This window comes from Myotis daubentonii, chromosome 17, assembly GCF_963259705.1.
Source record: "Myotis daubentonii chromosome 17, mMyoDau2.1, whole genome shotgun sequence".
NCBI classification, from domain to species: domain Eukaryota; kingdom Metazoa; phylum Chordata; class Mammalia; order Chiroptera; family Vespertilionidae; genus Myotis; species Myotis daubentonii.
This window is the reverse complement of record NC_081856.1, coordinates 51621019-51637986: the sequence shown is the minus strand read 5'-3', so window position 1 is coordinate 51637986 and position 16968 is coordinate 51621019. Positions and strand designations below refer to the sequence as shown.

The window sequence follows — 16968 nt, the reverse complement described above, 5'->3', positions numbered from 1 at the left end:
GCCTGGGGCCTGGGGGCCTGGCAGGGTCTTTGCCCGGTTCCCCTGCCTGTTCCTCAGGCTCAGGCAGCTCGAGGTCGCCTCTGGGAACTCGTCCCTCAGCCTGGGGCGGGGGTAGGAGGTCTTCTCTGGGCTCCTGCAGCCCCACCAACACCCCAGTTCTGTCCTCCGGATGCATCCCGTCCCTGTCCTCTCTCCTGCTCGTCAGGGATGCCGGGGGAAGGCGGTTTCCGCTCTCTGGTCCCAGGTGTAATCAAATTCTTACCACTGAGCTACTTCCATAAATTATTTTCCTTATTAACTAATTTGCTTCTGACTCAATTCTCCTGGAATCATTTTCTGTGTATGCGAAGACTGGGTGCCTGTGTCATTTAATTTGAAAAGGTGTTTCTCGTGACTTTAATAGCTCAGACGCGTTAATATGAGAAGATTCCTTCCAAAGTCTTTTAGTCAGAACGCCCAGCCCTCCTCCTTTCCTCTGTGCAGGCCCATGGAATTCGAGGCTGGCGGAGGCTTAGTTCCTCTCCAGCGATTTCCATTCAGGTTTAACCTTCACAACGCATTTTAGCTTGAGAGATACTTAATTAGACCTTGAACTGAGCAGTAATTGATTTATCATTTTGGTCTCCCTTTACAACACAAAGGTCCCGAAGTCCTCTGGCTTATTTTACAGCCTTTTAATCTTCTCAGGCTGCAGGAGGGCCGTCCTTCCTTCTCCCGCTTCCTAATCAAATCTGGCTGTGGTCCCAGAAAAAACGAAAAAACGGCCTCACGGGCCCAGCTCCTGTGCATAGGTATGTGTGAGTATAAGAGAAGGTGTGAGTGTGCATATGGGTGTGTGTGTGTGATTGTGTATGTGAGTGTGTGTGTGATTGTTTATATGGGTGTGTGTGTGATTGTGTATATGGGTGAGAGTGTGTGTGATTGTGTATATGGGTGTGTGTGTGTATGTGCATATGGGTGAATGTGTGTGTGTACACATTTGTTTGTCCTGAGGGAGGCTGGGCAGCTGGGCTTGCCGGAGGGGGAATTTCTGTGGGTCTCCGGAGAGCCCTGTTTGGCTCCTATCCATCTGTCCCTCTAACCATCTGAGCTTCAGTTCAGGGTCGGCTGGTGTCTGAGCCTGGATCTCAGTGGGGATGGGGACCGGGGCTGGTGGTGCCCACGTTACAGAAGCAGCCTGTGCAGAGGTCCTGCTAAAGTGACTCCAAGTCACCGCATTCCACACTGATTGTGCAGGGGTGGGTTTCCAGTTGTGAGTATGCGAAACAGTTTATTCTTCTTAAAAAAAAGTTTTCATTGAGTTTTAGAGAGAGAGGAAAGGAGAAGGAGAGAGAGATAGCAACATCAGTGATGAGAGAGAATCATCCATCGGCTGCCTCCTGCACGCCCCACACTGGGGACCAAGCTTGCAACCCAGGCATGGGCCCTGATGGGGAATGGAACCAGTGATCTCTTGGCTCATAGATTGTCGCTCAACCACTGAGCCACACCAGCTGGGCAACACAGTTTATTCTTGTATTATTATTTATTATTTATTGCATTCTTTTCCACCTGAACAACTGTAACCTACTTTTGCCCCACCTGTATATAGGCCTACAGATGCAAAGATATAGCACTGAGGTATTGTTTGCAGCCTCACACTTGTCACTCCTAGAAGACGTGACCCTGAACTGATTCCCACGCTAGGTGGTGCGTGTATGCCCTGCCCAGTGCCCGTGTGACTGCATCGTGCCCTCTGCTTTCCCGTAGAGCTGTCCGTCACGAAGAGGAAGAGGGGCAGGCCCAAGGGGTCCACCAAGAAGCCCAGCGCGGAGGAGGAGCCGGTGGGGGGCGTCGTGGGTCCGAGCGAGGCCCCTCCGCGGGCCCCGGAGGAGGGCAGCAGCCTGGCCCCCAGCTGCCTGGAGTGCCCCAAGTGCTCGCGCAAGTTCTCCAACCTGCGCCAGCTGAGGAAGCACATCTGCATCATCGTGCTGAGCCTGGGCGAGGCCGAGGGCGACGCAGGTAACTGCCCGGAGGGCGGGCGTGGCGGGGTCTCTAAGAGCTCTAACCGCTCCTGACGTATTTATACAGCTCTCACCTCTGGGAAAGGGCTTATTTATGTCATGATCATAGGCTATGACTGAGCAAAATCTTTTTTTTTTTTTTTTTTTTTTTACTTTTATTGATTTTTTACAGAGAGGAAGGGAGAGGGATAGAGAGTTAGAAACATCAATGAGAGAGAAAAATCGATCAGCTGCCTCCGGCACACCTCCTACTGGGGATGTGCCCACAACCAAGGTACATGCCCTTGACTGGAATCGAACCTGGGACCCTTCAGTCCGCAGGCCGACACTCTGTCCACTGAGCCAAACCGGTTAAGGCTCGAGCGAAATCTTTGATTGAACGTGTCCTGGGGAGGTTGGAGCCCGGGGAGCCCAAGTCACTGGGTGACTCGGTGGGTGATCTGGGGGTGCAGAGGGTGAAACGGTCTCCACCCTCGGTGAGGTGAGGGAGATGCATATCTGGCAGTAGATACGGGCAAAGGGATGATCTTCACGCCTGCAATTTGGTCGATAAAATATTTCAAATCGTGGGCTCCGCAGAGAAAAGAAGAGCCGTCTGGTTCAAAGTCTGAGAAACCCTTTCAGAGGAGAACTTTGTGCTTTGGAAATAATTGTGGTCTCACAGGAAGCTGGAAGCCGGTAAAGAGGTCCCATGTACACTCCCCCCCACCCCCCCAGTGGCTACATCTCACATCACGAGGCACAAAATCAGGGCGTGGCCAGGGAGGTGATGCCCGCATAGCCCCGTCACCCTCACACACGCAGCTTCGTGCAGCCGCCCCTGCAGGCAGGAGACAGCAGGGTCCCGTCACCCCAAAATCTCCCGGGGCTCCCGCTTATCGTCACCCCACCCCCACGCCCAGCAGCCATCGGTGTGCTCCAGTTCGGTAATTTTGACATTTCAAGATCAGCTGAATCCCACAGCACGTGACCTTCTAAGATTGGCTTAGAAAACCGCCTTTTCAGACCCAGTTTAAGAATTTTATAATTGAGGAAGTTGGGGTCCCCACGGACGATCGTCCAGAGCCGCACTCATGTGAGGTGGGGTCAGGCACCCTCCCACGTCTCCCCCTCCTGCCCTGCGGCCAGCCGTGCTCTACCCACTAGTGCAGGGGTCCTCAAACTATGGCCCGCAGGCCTCATGCAAATGCAAATACTGTTTTTGTTCCCGTTTTGTTTTTTTACTTCAAAATAAGATATGTGCAGTGTGCATAGGAATTTGTTCATAGTTTTTTTTTTAAACTACAGTCCGGCCCTCCAACGGTCTGAGGGACAGTGAACTGGCCCCCTGTTTAAGAAGTTTGAGGACCCCTGCACTAGTGTCTTAAAACCAGGCCCCTTTCTGCTTCATGGATGCAGGCTGCATTCATTGTCGTGCACCTCTTGTAAGAAGTAGGAATTCCGCTCCGGTGGCTCCCATGTTTGTTTTCTGCGCTGTGATCAGTTAGGCAGCGTCTGAGGCCCTGGCAGGCACGGCCCTGCCAATAAGATGGTCAGCTTCCTCTGGCAACGACCTGTCTACAAACTGGCCTCGAGTTCCATTGATTTGAGTGACTAAATAGACAAGAACAAACACCGACAGGAAACGTAGAAGCTCTGGGTGTTTCTCCCTCGCTGGCCGCTGCCGACGCCTCTCACACATGCAGAGATGACCTTATGCCCAGCTGCCCGTGGCTGACGCCCACAGCGACTGCTCCTCGGTTGCCAAGCACAATATGCCGCCCTTAGGGAAATTGTCGCGTCATTGTTTTCACTCTCGCTCTGTAGAGAGCAGCTTAGCGACATTTCACACACTTGGCCTTGACTGTTAGCTTGTTAAAGCCGTTAGAGGACAACAAAATAAACGTCTCCCCTGCCCTGCCGTGGCAAGTTAAAATAACACTTTTGATAGGCACTCAGCTTTTACTTCATTCTGCCTTTGAATAGTCAAAGGAACCAGGAAAGCAGGTTTCTTTTGATGCCATTCTGTGCAGCAGCTGGTGTTTTTGAACAGCATTTTGCAGCCACAGAAGCCAGTACGTGGGGCTTGCACAGGGACTCCTGAACCTTCCAAGCTTGTGGTGCCTGGGGTCACACTGTGCAGAGTGGCAGGGGTGCTTCCTCTCGTTAAGTCCTTCTTAAAGGAGAAGGGCACTCAGGTGAAGATTTTACCTGAGAGGCACTTGCAACCTTTGTGATGATTCTTTTTTTTCTTAAAAAAAAACATGTTTTTATTGATGTCAGAGAGGAAGGGAGAGGGAGAGAGATAGAAACATCTCTATATAAAAGCCTAATATGCAAAGTGTCCCCTCTGGAGTTTGACCAATGGGAGTTCGATCGCTTGCTATGACGTGCGCTGACCACCAGGGGGTGATGCGGAACGAAGGAAGGGAGGCTTCAGCCGGCAGCCAGCAGCTGCTAGGGATCCTACCTGTGCACGAATTTCGTGCACTGGGCCTCTAGTCAATAATGAAGAATCACTGACCAGTTGCCTCCTGCACGCTCCCCACTGGGGATGGAGCCCACAACCCAGACCTGTGCCCAGACCCAGAATCAAACTGTGACTTCCTGGTTCATAGGTCGACACTCAACCACTGAGCCACGCTGGCTGGGTGAGGGGAGACCTTCTTGTCCAGCATCTTGGAGACCAGCCTGGGGCTGCATTGCTCAGTGACCACGTGGGGGAAGCTGCCCCATGGGGCTGGAAGGCAGAGGGAGCAACCCCTTGCATTTGGCTGCCCGAGGCTCAGTGGGCTGCCTGCTGCATCCTGCGTGGCGGGACCTGGTGCAGGCGATGGAGCCTGAGCACAGCGGGCTTTTAAGGGACTGTTCTCCCCAAGACACGTGGCTGCTGTGGGTTATAACCTCTGGTTTGAAAAGCAGCGCTCTGTCCTGTGACAACCGTTTCCTGAGAGTGCTGGGTGATGGCCCTGGCCTGCAGCCTGAAAGCTGGGCAGGCGCGCCGCTGCGCCTGGTGCTCTGGGCGCCAGGAGCTGGCTCAGCAGATGTGAGGGAGGTCCCCGCAGCCGCAGGTCCTGGCCGCCTCCTCTCCCTCCTGCTCCTGGACTGGTGCTGAGTGTCTGCCCAGGAGGACAGAGAGGGGAGCAGATGACAGATGTGAGGGCAGGGCGGGGCCCATGTCTGTGGGGAATCCGGGGGGCTCCATGCCTGGCATTGTGGGGGCGGGGAGGGGCGGGGAGGCATTTTCCCTCCTGTCAGTTCACCAGAAGCCTGCAGCGTGGGGCACGGTGCCTGTGGGACATGCTGGGGTTCTCTGCAGTCAGGATGCAGGGAGACAGGGTCACGTGGAAGACAGAGGCCACGTGCCCAACAGAGGCCACATGCCTGCCTGTGCTGGTTTCCCGGCCTCTTTTTATGGGGACCAGAAGCAGGGGTGCACATGCCTTTTCTCAGAGCGAGGGAGAGGGAGCGGAGGATGGGAGCAGGCCGTGGGAGGGGCGCAGGTCAGATGGAAAGACTGTGGGCCGGGAAACATTGGTGGGGAGCCCGGGTAGAGTCCATATCACTGCGCTCTGGCCACTGTCCTGGGCCTCACAGTAACGAGGCCCGAGATTTTATTAGTTCTCGGCAGGTAGGACAGGCACTTTAGAACGTTTGTCAGCGCAGTGTGGGTGAAAAACGAACGCGTGGGCATCTCCACACGCCCGCCCGCACGGCTAGCGTTTCCTCTGCCCGCGGCCGCATGGGCCTGCCGTGTGCGTGTTCTGACGTCAAGGACTCTGGGGGGGCTCAGGAGGCATCCAGGGCCTGGGGGGGCGGGGGGGCTGGGCAGGGTGACTCGAATGAGTTGAAGAACCAGAGACGAGGCCCGACGTGACGCAGGGGCGGCTCGCTCAGGGGACCCGGACCCGTCCGTGTGCCTCCCAGAGGCATCCCCGTCGCCCCCATGGAAGGTCACCTGCGCCTCCCTCGCTCGCTGCTGTGACCACTTTATCCCTCTTGGCGTTGGCTCGCTAGGTAACGAATCTGACCTTGAACTGGAAAAGAAGTTTAAGGAAGAAGATCGAGAAAAGGCCCCGAGGCGACCGCGGACGCAGAGGATGGAGAGGGTCCAGAAGGTCTCTTTGGGAAAGGAGGCCGCGCAGGGGCCCGGAGCCAAGAAGCCCATCGTCAGCGTGGTGTTAACCGCACACGAAGCCATCCCAGGTGACCCGCCCCAGGTGACCCGCCCCAGGTGACCCGCCCCAGGTGACCTACCCCAGGTGACCTACCCCAGGTGACCCGTCCCAGGTGACCCGCCCCAGGTGACCCGTCCCAGGTGACCTACCCCAGGTGACCTACCCCAGGTGACCCGCCCCAGGTGACCCGTCCCAGGTGACCACGACAGTTGAGGAGTGACAACACGAGAGTCTCTGGGCGAGGCTGTGCCAGGGATGCCTGGGATCCTGGGCAGCTCGCTGACTGTCGGGCTCGCCGTTTAATCACCCATGAATCAGGGTCGCAGCAGAGTGTCACTGCCAGGGCTGCTGTGGGGCAGGTAGAGAGGAAAGGTGCCAGGGCTGCTGCTGGGGCCACTGGCTGCAGCCACCTCTTCCTCCCTTTCCTTCCCCTCCCATTCCTCCCCTCCTCTCCCTCCCTCCCTCCCCTTCCCCATCAGGAGCAGTGCCAACCGCAAGCTTCCCTTTGCTCCGACCCCCCCTCTCCTGGACGCCCTCCCCTCACCCCAGTGTGTGCGGTTCCCTCCGCCCGAGTCCCCTTGTGCAGTTTAGCGGGCTCATCAAGTGCTGACAATACTGGGCATTTCTGTCTGCCTCTCCTTTCACAGAAAGTAGCAAGTGGACATATTTTACTACTTTTTAAAAAAAGGTCTCTTCGAGGAAGGGTTAGACTAAAAGCAGTTTGTGATCGTAGATTCCAAAGTAAAATAATGGTGTATTTTTTCCAATCCATTTGGAGTGATTGGTGTCAAATAAAAATCAAGTTTAAGATTTTAAAAACAGCTGCAGCCTTATAAGCATCTATTTTCAGTGCTAACAGTGACTCATTATTTAATGTGAAAGTGCTGAATAAATGCCTCTTAATACCTCAGTGCCGGGTACAGGGACAAGTAGAGAATGATCCTGATAAAAGTTGGCAACTGGAACTTTCTGGAAAGCCCCTTTACATGCCCCCCCCACACACACACTCACTCCAAAGCAGTGTGGGTCTGGGCGAAGTGGCCGCAATACCATCTGAGAAGCTGACCGGTGCTCTGAGATCCTGTCAGTGGGAGTGAAGGGATGATTCACTGCCTTTGCTGTCACAGAAACGGGGTAGACCGGGGCCTCTCCTTTACTGCACTCCATACATGCATGTGCGTGTATGCACACACATGTACACGCGTACGAAGTGCCCGCTGCTGTGAAAGGCCTCGGGCCATTTCCCATGTAGAATGCAGGGCAGCGACCTTTGTGTGATTCCTGGGCGAAGCAGAGGCCCGGGTGGTGGGGAAGGTCCAATGGGATGGACCCAGGCCGCCTGCCTGCCTGCTCACCGCTGACCAGCTGATCGCACTGCTTACACGGGCCCGATGCCAGTTGACTCTTCCGCAGTCCCAGTCCCACACGGGACTGATGTAACGCCCGGAGGGTAAACACGCATGTATCTATCAATATGCTTGTGTTTTTAGTTTATAGATCAAGTGAAAATGGGCCTCAGGACGCTTTGATAGGCTATTAGAAAACATGCCCCTCCTCACAAACACATGCACACATTACATGTATGAACCGAAGGGAAACTGATGCCATGCAGGGTACCGGGCAGGAAGGAACCCTACTCCCCAGGCTCTGCTCCTGCGCCCGGCTGGGGCGGCGCCGCTCTCGGCTCCTCTCTAACACGCGGTGCCTTGTGCCTCCACCGCAGGTGCCACCAAGATTATTCCAGTGGAGGCGGGGCCCCCAGAAACAGGAGCCACAAGCCCCGAGGCCACCTCCGCGGACCTGGCGCCTCGGAGAGGGTACCAGGAGTACGCCATCCAGCAGACGCCGTACGAGCAGCCCATGAAGTCGAGCAGGTACCGTGCCAGTTCTGTGTGACTCAGCGAGGCTGGCGCCAGTGTCCCCACAGAGGGCGCGAGCACAGCACGCTAGGTTAGCAGGGCCCTGCTTTGTACGGGACGTGGTTTCTTTCTCTCTTTTTTTTAGTGGTTATTGATATTTAGAGAGAGGAAAGTCTGAGAGTGAGAGAAACATCTATGTGAGAGTAGAACAAGCATGTCAAACTCGTGGCCGGCAGGATGCATGCCTTAGCCATGCGGCCCGCCAGCCATGAGTTTGACATGCTTGGAGTAGAACATCGAACAGCTGCCTCCGGCACGCCCCCTACCAGGGATCAAGCCCACCACTCGGGCATGTGCCCTAACCAGCAACCTCCTGGGCATGGGGTGACACCTAACCAACTGAGCCACACCGGCCAGGGCAAAGACATTGGTTTCTTTTTAAAAAATATATTTTTATTGATATCAGAGAGGAAGAGGGAGGGAGAAACATCAATGATGAGAGAGAATCATTGATTGGCTGCCTCCTGCACGTCCCCACCGGGGATCAAGCCTGCAACCCAGGCTTGTGCCCTTGACGGGAATCGAACCTGGGACCCTTCAGTTTGCAGGCCGACGCTCCCTCCACGGAGCCAAACCGGCAGGGCAAGGACATTGGCTTCTTGACTTAACTGAAGAATCAAGCCCTCTGTGGCCAGTCTGCAGCCCAGGGAGGGAGCGTGTGGTCTGCACAGGCCGCCAGCCCGTCGGCTGTGTGTGGCCTGCGGCGGCAGCACGCTGAGCCCCGCGGAGGCTTTTCTGGGGTCCCCTCTGTGTGTGGGAGAGGGAAGGGGGCGTCTTGGCAGAGAGGACGCGCGGTAGTGCCACTTGGACCTGGGCGGCTCTAGACGCTTCTACTCGAGGTCAGCGCAGCAGATTGCACACCTGTGACGTGTCAGGGACTGGGGGTGTGAGGGACCCGACACGGCGGCTGCCGATGCAGCTGTCGCTCTCCCGTGACCTGAGGCAGGGGGTCTCGCCTCCGAGTCCGCGACACCAGCCGTAAGTGTGTCCGGGGAGTCTGGCTCCGTGCAGTGGGGGGAATGGGTGATGAAACACGTGGCGTGTCTGGCGCATGCGGTGCTCTTACTGCACCGGGACATGATGCCGTGGCCGCTGCGTTCATCCCCAGCCGCAGTCCACCCTCTTGCAGGTGTGAACAACGGCGTTTATCGATGAAGTGGCAGTACTCCTTCTTTTGGCAAAACTGTGATGGAATAAATTTGAAGATCATTCTGGTCTCAGCACAGGGTGATTTGTAGACCTGAGCTGATTACCTTCTTTGTATTTCAAGGTCTGTTGCGGGGTTCAACTAAATGCTAGTTCAGTTACGTGGAGAGATGGTCAATATTTTATTAACAGATCTACAGTTTCTACTGTCACGCACGATTATAGTTACGAAAGGCTTTTGTATGACTATTTTGCTTTGTAAACTATAGATAGAAACTTTTAGGGTACAGCAGTATGTCCATTAGGTTATATCAGTTAGGTTCTCATACAAGTAGGGTACAGATTTATTATATAGAAAATTTTGGAAGTCCAGAGAAGTATTTAAAAGAATCATTTGTAATTTCACTACCCTAAGATAAGCGCTGTTAATATTTTTAATGTATTTCCTTCCAGCCTTTTTTCAAGCCATATATTTTATTTATTATTTTTTAAGTAAACATTTTTTGGTGTCAGTTACAGGCCATATATTTTATAAAATTGGGGTTATATTTTATGAGGAATTTTGTATCTTGCTTTTTAGTTTTTTATTTATTTTTTGCTTTTTAGAAAGAGAGGAAGGGAGAGGGAGAGAGAGAGAACCATGGATGTGAGAGTGGTTCTCACATTGTCTGCCTCCTGAACTCCCCCCATGGGGGATTGAGCCCACAACCCGGGCATATGCCCTGATCCGGAATCGATCAGTGACCACTTAGCTCTTGCATTACAGAAGGAAACTCTGTGATGTGTTAGTTAACGCCATGAATCCGGGGTTCCTGCCTTGGGAGCTCTTTGCACCAAATTAAATGTCGCCTCCTGGACGCCTCTGTCATTTGAGAAAGGTCCAAATGTGTTCCCTTAAATTAGCCGCGGGTGCAGGCGGGCCAGCAGCGTTCACATTTATTTTCATTCCCCCCTGAGCTGTACCCTCCGGTGTCTGCGGACTGCAGTCCATTTATATGCTTAATTTAAGGACAAGGCAACCTGTGTGGGCCACACTCAGCTGCTCAGGGTGCATGCAGTGAGCCGCATTCCTCTTCCTCTTCCGCCTCTGCCTCCTTGTTCTGCCTGGACGCAGACCTCTCTGCTCCAGCACCTTCCCCCCACCCTCACCCGCGTTAGCTGCATCTCTCTCTCTCCACCTGCTCGCATCGCCATCAGCACACACACTAAGGTCCAACCGAGTGCTGACCTGCCCCCACCACCACCACAGGGAGTCCCCCTTCCATCCCTGTGCCCTCCCCGCTCCTCCGGTCCTGCCCGCTGATGAGTGTGTGAGTGCGTGCGTGCGTGTGACACCCGTCCACGCTCCATCCCGCGTGGTTCCCCTTTGGGCCCTGCTGTCTGGTTCAGGCGTCAGAGGTCCCTGGCCTGTACCGAGTCCCCGGCGGTAACGGTGCCGTGTCTGTCCCCAGGCTCGGGCCCACGCAGCTCAAGATCTTCACCTGCGAGTACTGCAACAAGGTCTTCAAGTTCAAGCACTCGCTGCAGGCCCACCTGCGCATCCACACCAATGAGAAACCCTACACCTGCGCGCACTGCAGCTACGCCAGCGCCATCAAGGCCAACCTCAACGTGCACCTGCGCAAGCACACGGGCGAGAAGTTCTCCTGCGACCTCTGCGCCTTCACCTGCCTGAGCAAGGGCCACCTCAAGGTGCACGTGGAGCGGGTGCACAAGAAGGTCAAGCAGCACTGCCGCTTCTGCAAGAAGAAGTACTCGGACGTCAAGAACCTCATCAAGCACGTGCGCGACGCCCACGACCCGCAGGACCCGCAGGTGCGCGAGGCCCTGGACGGGCTCCGCCTGCTGACGCGCGAGGGCAAGCGGCAGCTGCTCTACGACTGCCACGTGTGCGAGCGCAAGTTCAAGAACGAGCTGGACCGCGACCGGCACATGCTGGTGCACGGGGACCAGTGGCCCTTCGCCTGCGAGCTCTGCGGCCACGGCGCCACCAAGTACCAGGCGCTGGAGCTGCACGTGCGGAAGCACCCCTTCGTCTACGTGTGCGCCCTGTGCCTCCGGAAGTTCGTCAGCTCCATCCGCCTGCGCGCCCACATCCGGGAGGCGCACGGGGCCGCCCCCGAGGCCGCGGCCTTCACCAGCTCCATCAACCAGAGCTTCTGCCTGCTGGAGCCCGGCGGGGACATCCAGCCCGACGCGCTGGGCGGCCGGCTGCCGCTCGCCGAGGGGGGGCTTGCGCTCCCGGGGGCCAGTGCACCCCGGGAGGAGGCGGAGGCCCCGCTGCAGGAGCCTGCGCCGCCCGGGCACTCAGTGCCCACCCCCCAGGCCGGAGGCACTGCCCTGCCCCCCTGCGAGCCGGCAGCCGCGGGGGTCTCCTCGGGCCTCCCCTCGCCAGGGGCGGTGTCGGGTGAGTTGTTGTTGAAAAGCGGTACCTCCACTGCCGAGGCTGACCCTGCTCCCCGGAGGACCCCGCACCCCCAGCCCGAGGGCTCCGCCCAGTCTCAGGGCGCAGAAGTCACCCCCCTGCTGCCCACGGCCAGAAGCCCTGCCGCCAACCAGGACACCCAGGGCGCCGAGAGCCTCCCGTCCCACGGGCCGGATCCCGACAGGTGTCTCGGGTCGGACCCAGCAGCGGCCGCGGACCCTCCTCCGGTCACTGGTGAGGAGGCCGGGGCCCTGCGCCCGCCTGACTTCTGCGGCCCCGGCCCCGAGCGCCCGGCGAACATGAACGCCTTCCTGCGGATCCTGGACGGCCTGGCCAAGAGGCGGATGGACCCCGGCCTGTGCGAGAGGATCCGGAAGGTGTACGGGGACCTGGAGTGTGAATACTGCGGTAAGAGAGGCGGCGGGGCGCTGGGGGCCTCCCGCCACCCCCCACCTCGCTCGGGTCACCTCGTGCTCGCTGTGAGCCCACGTCTCTCCCGAGAGCTGACCCCCCTTTCCAGAGCGATGGTGGCCCCGCGGTGAGGTCCTTGTGGAGGCGGCCAGGGTGAGGGTCAGCGAAGTGTGGGCTCAGGCGGCACGCAGAGGCCCTGCCCGCCTCTGCCAGGGTGTTGCCCAAGGAGAGCTTCGTGCTGGCACGGGCCGCGGGCCCCGTAGGGCTTGACGTGTGGCCGAGGTCCAGAGGAGCAGAGAGGGCACGGAGGAGGCTGCTGCGCCTTGCAGGGAGCCCCGATAGAACCTTCCAGACACAGAGCAGGCTTGGCCTTCCGCCCGAGAGCTGGCAGGGCAGGAGCAGCAGGCCCAGCTCTGGATCGGGGACCCCAGAATCCCTGGCGTTCAGAGGCCCTTCGATATATGCGTGTGCATCACAGTGGTTGGCACCTGAAGGGTCCTCCTCTCCTGGCTCTGACCTCAGGCGAGAAACGTAGCGCCTTCAATGTTTGCAGGCTCCCGCCTCTGAAAAGTAAATTCCAGACAGAAATGTGGAAAGTGTGAAGGGGAACCCGGACCAGCAGGAGACGCAGATAAATATAGTAGTTACTAAGCAGTAATAATGTGAAAAAGAATCAAGTTCAGTATAAAAGAAACTTCCTTGTTCTCACGTGAACATGTTTTTTTAGGCAAACTTTTTTGGTACCAAGTGCACTTTGACATGCATGTCCGCACCCACACCCGGGAACATCTGTATTATTGCTCCCAGTGTCATTATTCCTCCATCACCAAAAACTGCCTTAAACGCCATGTCATTCAGAAACACAGTAACATCCTGCTGAAGTGTCCCACTGATGGCTGTGACTACTCGACTCCAGATAAATATAAGCTGCAGGCCCACCTTAAAGTGCACACAGAGCTGGTAAGTAGAAGCCGGGGCAGCCCGTCTCCCCTGGGTGCTCATGGCTTGCTCACCTTCATGCCAATGGAGGTGTCCCCGCTTCGTGTCCATCCAGTGTGTCAGCGTCCACCCTGAACCAAGAGGCCTTCTCACCGCGCAGGCTCTCCGCCTTCCCAGAGCCTTCCCAGGAGAGCCTCCAGTTTGATGATAAAAAAAAAAAAAAAAAAAGATTAGAGGGAATAAACTTGCTTTCTGTGCAAAATGTTCAGCGTCGGAGAGAGTCTGCAGAAGGGAGCTCTGCAGAACAGAAGGGAAGCCAGCTCTCTCAGCGATGTGTTAGGAATACTAACGGGTAACGTCGTCCCCATAGCTGCCACCAGAGTTGTTGAAGGAGGCAATTAGATGGCGCCTGCCAAGAGATAATAAGGCGATTGGTTCATAGTAAGAGCACAGTGAACCGTGACGACCACGGTTGTCTAACGGTTGTGTTATTTGTAGGAAATCAAGAGAATATCAGTGAAGCAATTTTATTTTCATTTCATTTTTTTAATATTTTCTTACTGATTTCAGAGAGGAAGGGAGAGGGAGAGATAGAAACATCAATGATGAGAGAGAATCATTGCTTGGCTGCCCCTACTGGGGATCGAGCCATAACCCAGGCATGTGCCTGACCAGGAATCGAACCGTGACCTCCTGGTTCATAGGTCAATGCTCAATCGCTGAGCAAAACTGGCTGGGCCAGCAATTTTATGTTTAAAAAAGTGATGTGTTTATTCACGATGCGGTTCATATTCACCATGGTAAATCTGTTCACTTCTTTGGTGGGAGATTGTATAACATCGCATGACTGTTTATTTTTGCGACTCATCTAGTTGGGATGACAGTTGGGAGTGATTTGAGGCGGGGGCCGGGGGCACAGCGGGCCCTGGTGGGGCTGGTTTCCATGGCACCCTTCCTATGCCTCAGGCGGCACAAAGCGAGGCTTCGGGGACGGGATGTCATGCCACCGTTTCCTGGCACCACACACTGTGGCATGTTGTCACTAAGGGTGACGTCAGGGTTGCCCAGGTTTTGTGTGTGGGCAAGAACATGCCCTCTGGGGTTAGGAACCTGGATTCGAATCCTGTCTCCAGCACTGCACAGGCTGTGTGACCTTGGGTGTCACTTGTCCTTCCTGCGTGGCCTTCTGTATGAAATCTGTATTAAAAAGTACATATCTGTCTTACGTACTCACATACACGGGAATATATATATGCACATACACACATACATATGTATACGTACACACACGTGTTTTTTAAATGACTTTTTTCACTTTCAGTTGACATTCGATATACTAGTTTCAAATATACAGCATAGTGGTTAGACATTTATATAATTATGACGTGATCCCTCAATAAGTCTAATACACACACGTACACATCCATGAAACACAACTACCAACAGCACACACATGTACACACATGCACACACGTGTTTGTACATGTATATAGATCCCTGGAGTCAATGGGAGGTGAGAATGGAATGCTTGAGCTGAGGAACTCAGTGCTGGGTGGCTGGCTGTGTGTCAGCGGCTGCCTGTCCCCTGGTTCTGCCTGCTACTCGGCCTGCTTCCTTCCAGAATGGCTGACAGGTTGGTGTGGCTTCCAGGTTCTCCGGGGCCAGGAACCAGGTGTCAGGAGGCATTATTGTGACTTTGCCAGAAATGCCTGTGAAGCCAGGAGAGAGGGAGGGAGGCCGACACTGAACAGGATTCTCAGGGAGCGTGGGGTGTCGCTGTTCATCCCAGGACCCGGACTGCCGCCCCCTCAGCCTCAGGACGGATCACAGTTCCGGGCCTCAGTTGACCCGTCCTCAGGGAGGGCGGAGTGAGGAAGGAGAGGCAGCTGCCCGCACAGCCCGGCCTGGAGCCATCACAGGCAGGGCGCTGTCACCCTGTTCCTACTGTTCCTTCGTTCATTTCGGAACGCGGTGCTCTGGAACGGGGTTTTCAAACACGGACTTGGGCCTGATGAGAGGAGGAAGCTGGAGGAGAGATTCACAGGCCGGGCCTGTTTTTCCATGCCCAGTGCCTGTGTCGAAGGGACTCGGGGTCCCCCCAGCTATGTTCTGGCCCCTGGATGGGGTAATTGCCTCCCGGCCACATCCCAGGGGTCACAGGCAATGAATGGGGTGTCAGGGACCTGCTCTCAGCCCTTCAGCCCCAACTCATGGGCTTTCGTTTTTCTTGCTAACTGGCATTTAAGAAGCTTCTCTTGTCCACTTTCTGTGGTTATGGATCTCCGCCCGAGGGGCCCCTCTCGGTTTGGGCACTTGGAGGGGGAGTGACTGTGCTGCCCCCCTTCCTCAGAGGTGCATGGGTGAGCTTCGTGATGGAAAACGGGGTGCAGACAATGCCAGGGCAGGGCTGGGTGGGTGGGGAGGGGGTGCTGCCCTGAGGGGGGCGAGTCCTCATGTCAGGGGGCTTGGTTCTCACTGTGAGCCTCGGGGCTGAGGCCAGGGGTGTTGAAAGCCCACCGGACCCTCCCCTGCGAGTCCCATGCCGCACAAAGTGAGGACATTGGAGAGGAGCCCTCCGCCCAGTGGACCTGGGCCCGGTCTGTTCCCGGTGTGGCAGGGCGCAGGGTGCTGGGTTTCGTTCCCGGGGACGCAGCCGTTTCTCAGCCCAGGGTCCACCGAGGGGTTGGAAGGTGTGCACCCACTTAACATGGTTGCTTCCTGGCACCTCTCCCTCTCATAGCAACTAGACCAGTGGTTCTCAACCTTCTGGCCCTTTAAATACAGTTCCGCATGCTGTGACCCAACCATAACATTATTTTCGTTGCTACTTCTTCACTGTCATGTTGCTACTGTGATGAATCGTCATGTAAATATCTGATATGCAGGATGGTCTTAGGCGACCCCTGTGAAAGGGTCGTTCGACCGCCAAAGGGGTCGCGACCCACAGGTTGAGAACCGCTGCCCTAGACGGTGTGACGTACAGTCAGGGCTGTACTGGAATCGGGAGATGTGGGGCCTGGGCAGGGTCCTGGTCGGGGACATGTCTGGACCCCTGTGCAAACATGGGGAAGGGAGTCTTGAGAGAAGACGCTATTGGTACAGCGAGAGGGGCTTGGGGTTCTGGCAGGCTGGAGGCAGACCCCGCGTCCACGCCTGGGATCTAGGGTGACCGCTTAGCTTCCTGGAGCCTCACTTTTCCCATCGGTGCAATGGACATGACGTCCCTGTCCTATTCTCGGGGTGGTGAGGGCTAAGTTAGAAAACGTGTAGAATAACGAGGTCGGCGTGTGTTCTGGCTGAGTCACGGTCCATTCCCGATCCCTTACGGGGCCGCTCCTCTACCTTAAAGGAAAGGGGACCGAACAAAACAGAAATGATCCGCATTCCCCGCCCACACCCAGGTAAGTGCTATTTCTGAGACCTTTGTTTCCGTACGTTTACGTGTCAGTATGTGTACATGTGTGTGCGGGGTGGCGGAGTGACATGTTTGTCAGTCACTGACCTGTCAGTGCCCCATTTATTTGGCTATTAAGGTGAACTAGTTTAAAAATTGTACCAACGATCGGTGCCAGCGAAGCAGAGGAAGGAAAGGGAGCTGCCGCCAGTCCCTCTGGGAGTCGCGGTCCGTCTGCGGTGGTTTCCTTCCTTCAGGTGGAGGGAAATGTTCCCGACCTTGAATGATGGGACACAGTGGTTCCTTTCCCAGGCGACGGGAGGGCGGGCCTTCTTACCTGGTCACAGGCCAGTTCGTTTCTGTGTCGCCCGCGGGCGCGTGTCCCCAGAACCGGGGACCTCGGGCCACCAGAGTGTCGGCTGCACAGAGCCGCTTCCTGGCAGCTGCCCGGTGCCCGAACCACAGGGGCGCGGCCTGGCAGAGCAGAGCCGCTGCGGGTGAAGGGAGACCCTTGAGCTGAAATCCGAAGGGAGCCCGAGTCCGGCTCCTTCCTCACTGTTCACAGGGGGAGCGT

General features: G+C 56.1%; 2 protein-coding genes across 2 annotated transcripts in view; one reads left to right on the top strand and one right to left on the bottom strand.

Annotated features, from left to right (window-relative positions):
- CCN4 (cellular communication network factor 4) overlaps positions 1-16968 on the bottom strand; it is a 967918-nt gene that overhangs the window by 519636 nt on the left and 431314 nt on the right. The window lies entirely within an intron of this gene.
- The window catches only part of ZFAT (zinc finger and AT-hook domain containing), a 58856-nt gene that overhangs the window by 18809 nt on the left and 23079 nt on the right, over positions 1-16968 (top strand). Inside the window, exons 3-7 of the mRNA XM_059672351.1 lie at positions 1750-2001; positions 6000-6188; positions 7884-8034; positions 10677-12058; positions 12789-13021. Of these exons, the coding sequence (XP_059528334.1) occupies positions 1750-2001; positions 6000-6188; positions 7884-8034; positions 10677-12058; positions 12789-13021 (2207 nt within the window). The remainder of the gene's footprint in view (positions 1-1749; positions 2002-5999; positions 6189-7883; positions 8035-10676; positions 12059-12788; positions 13022-16968) is intronic.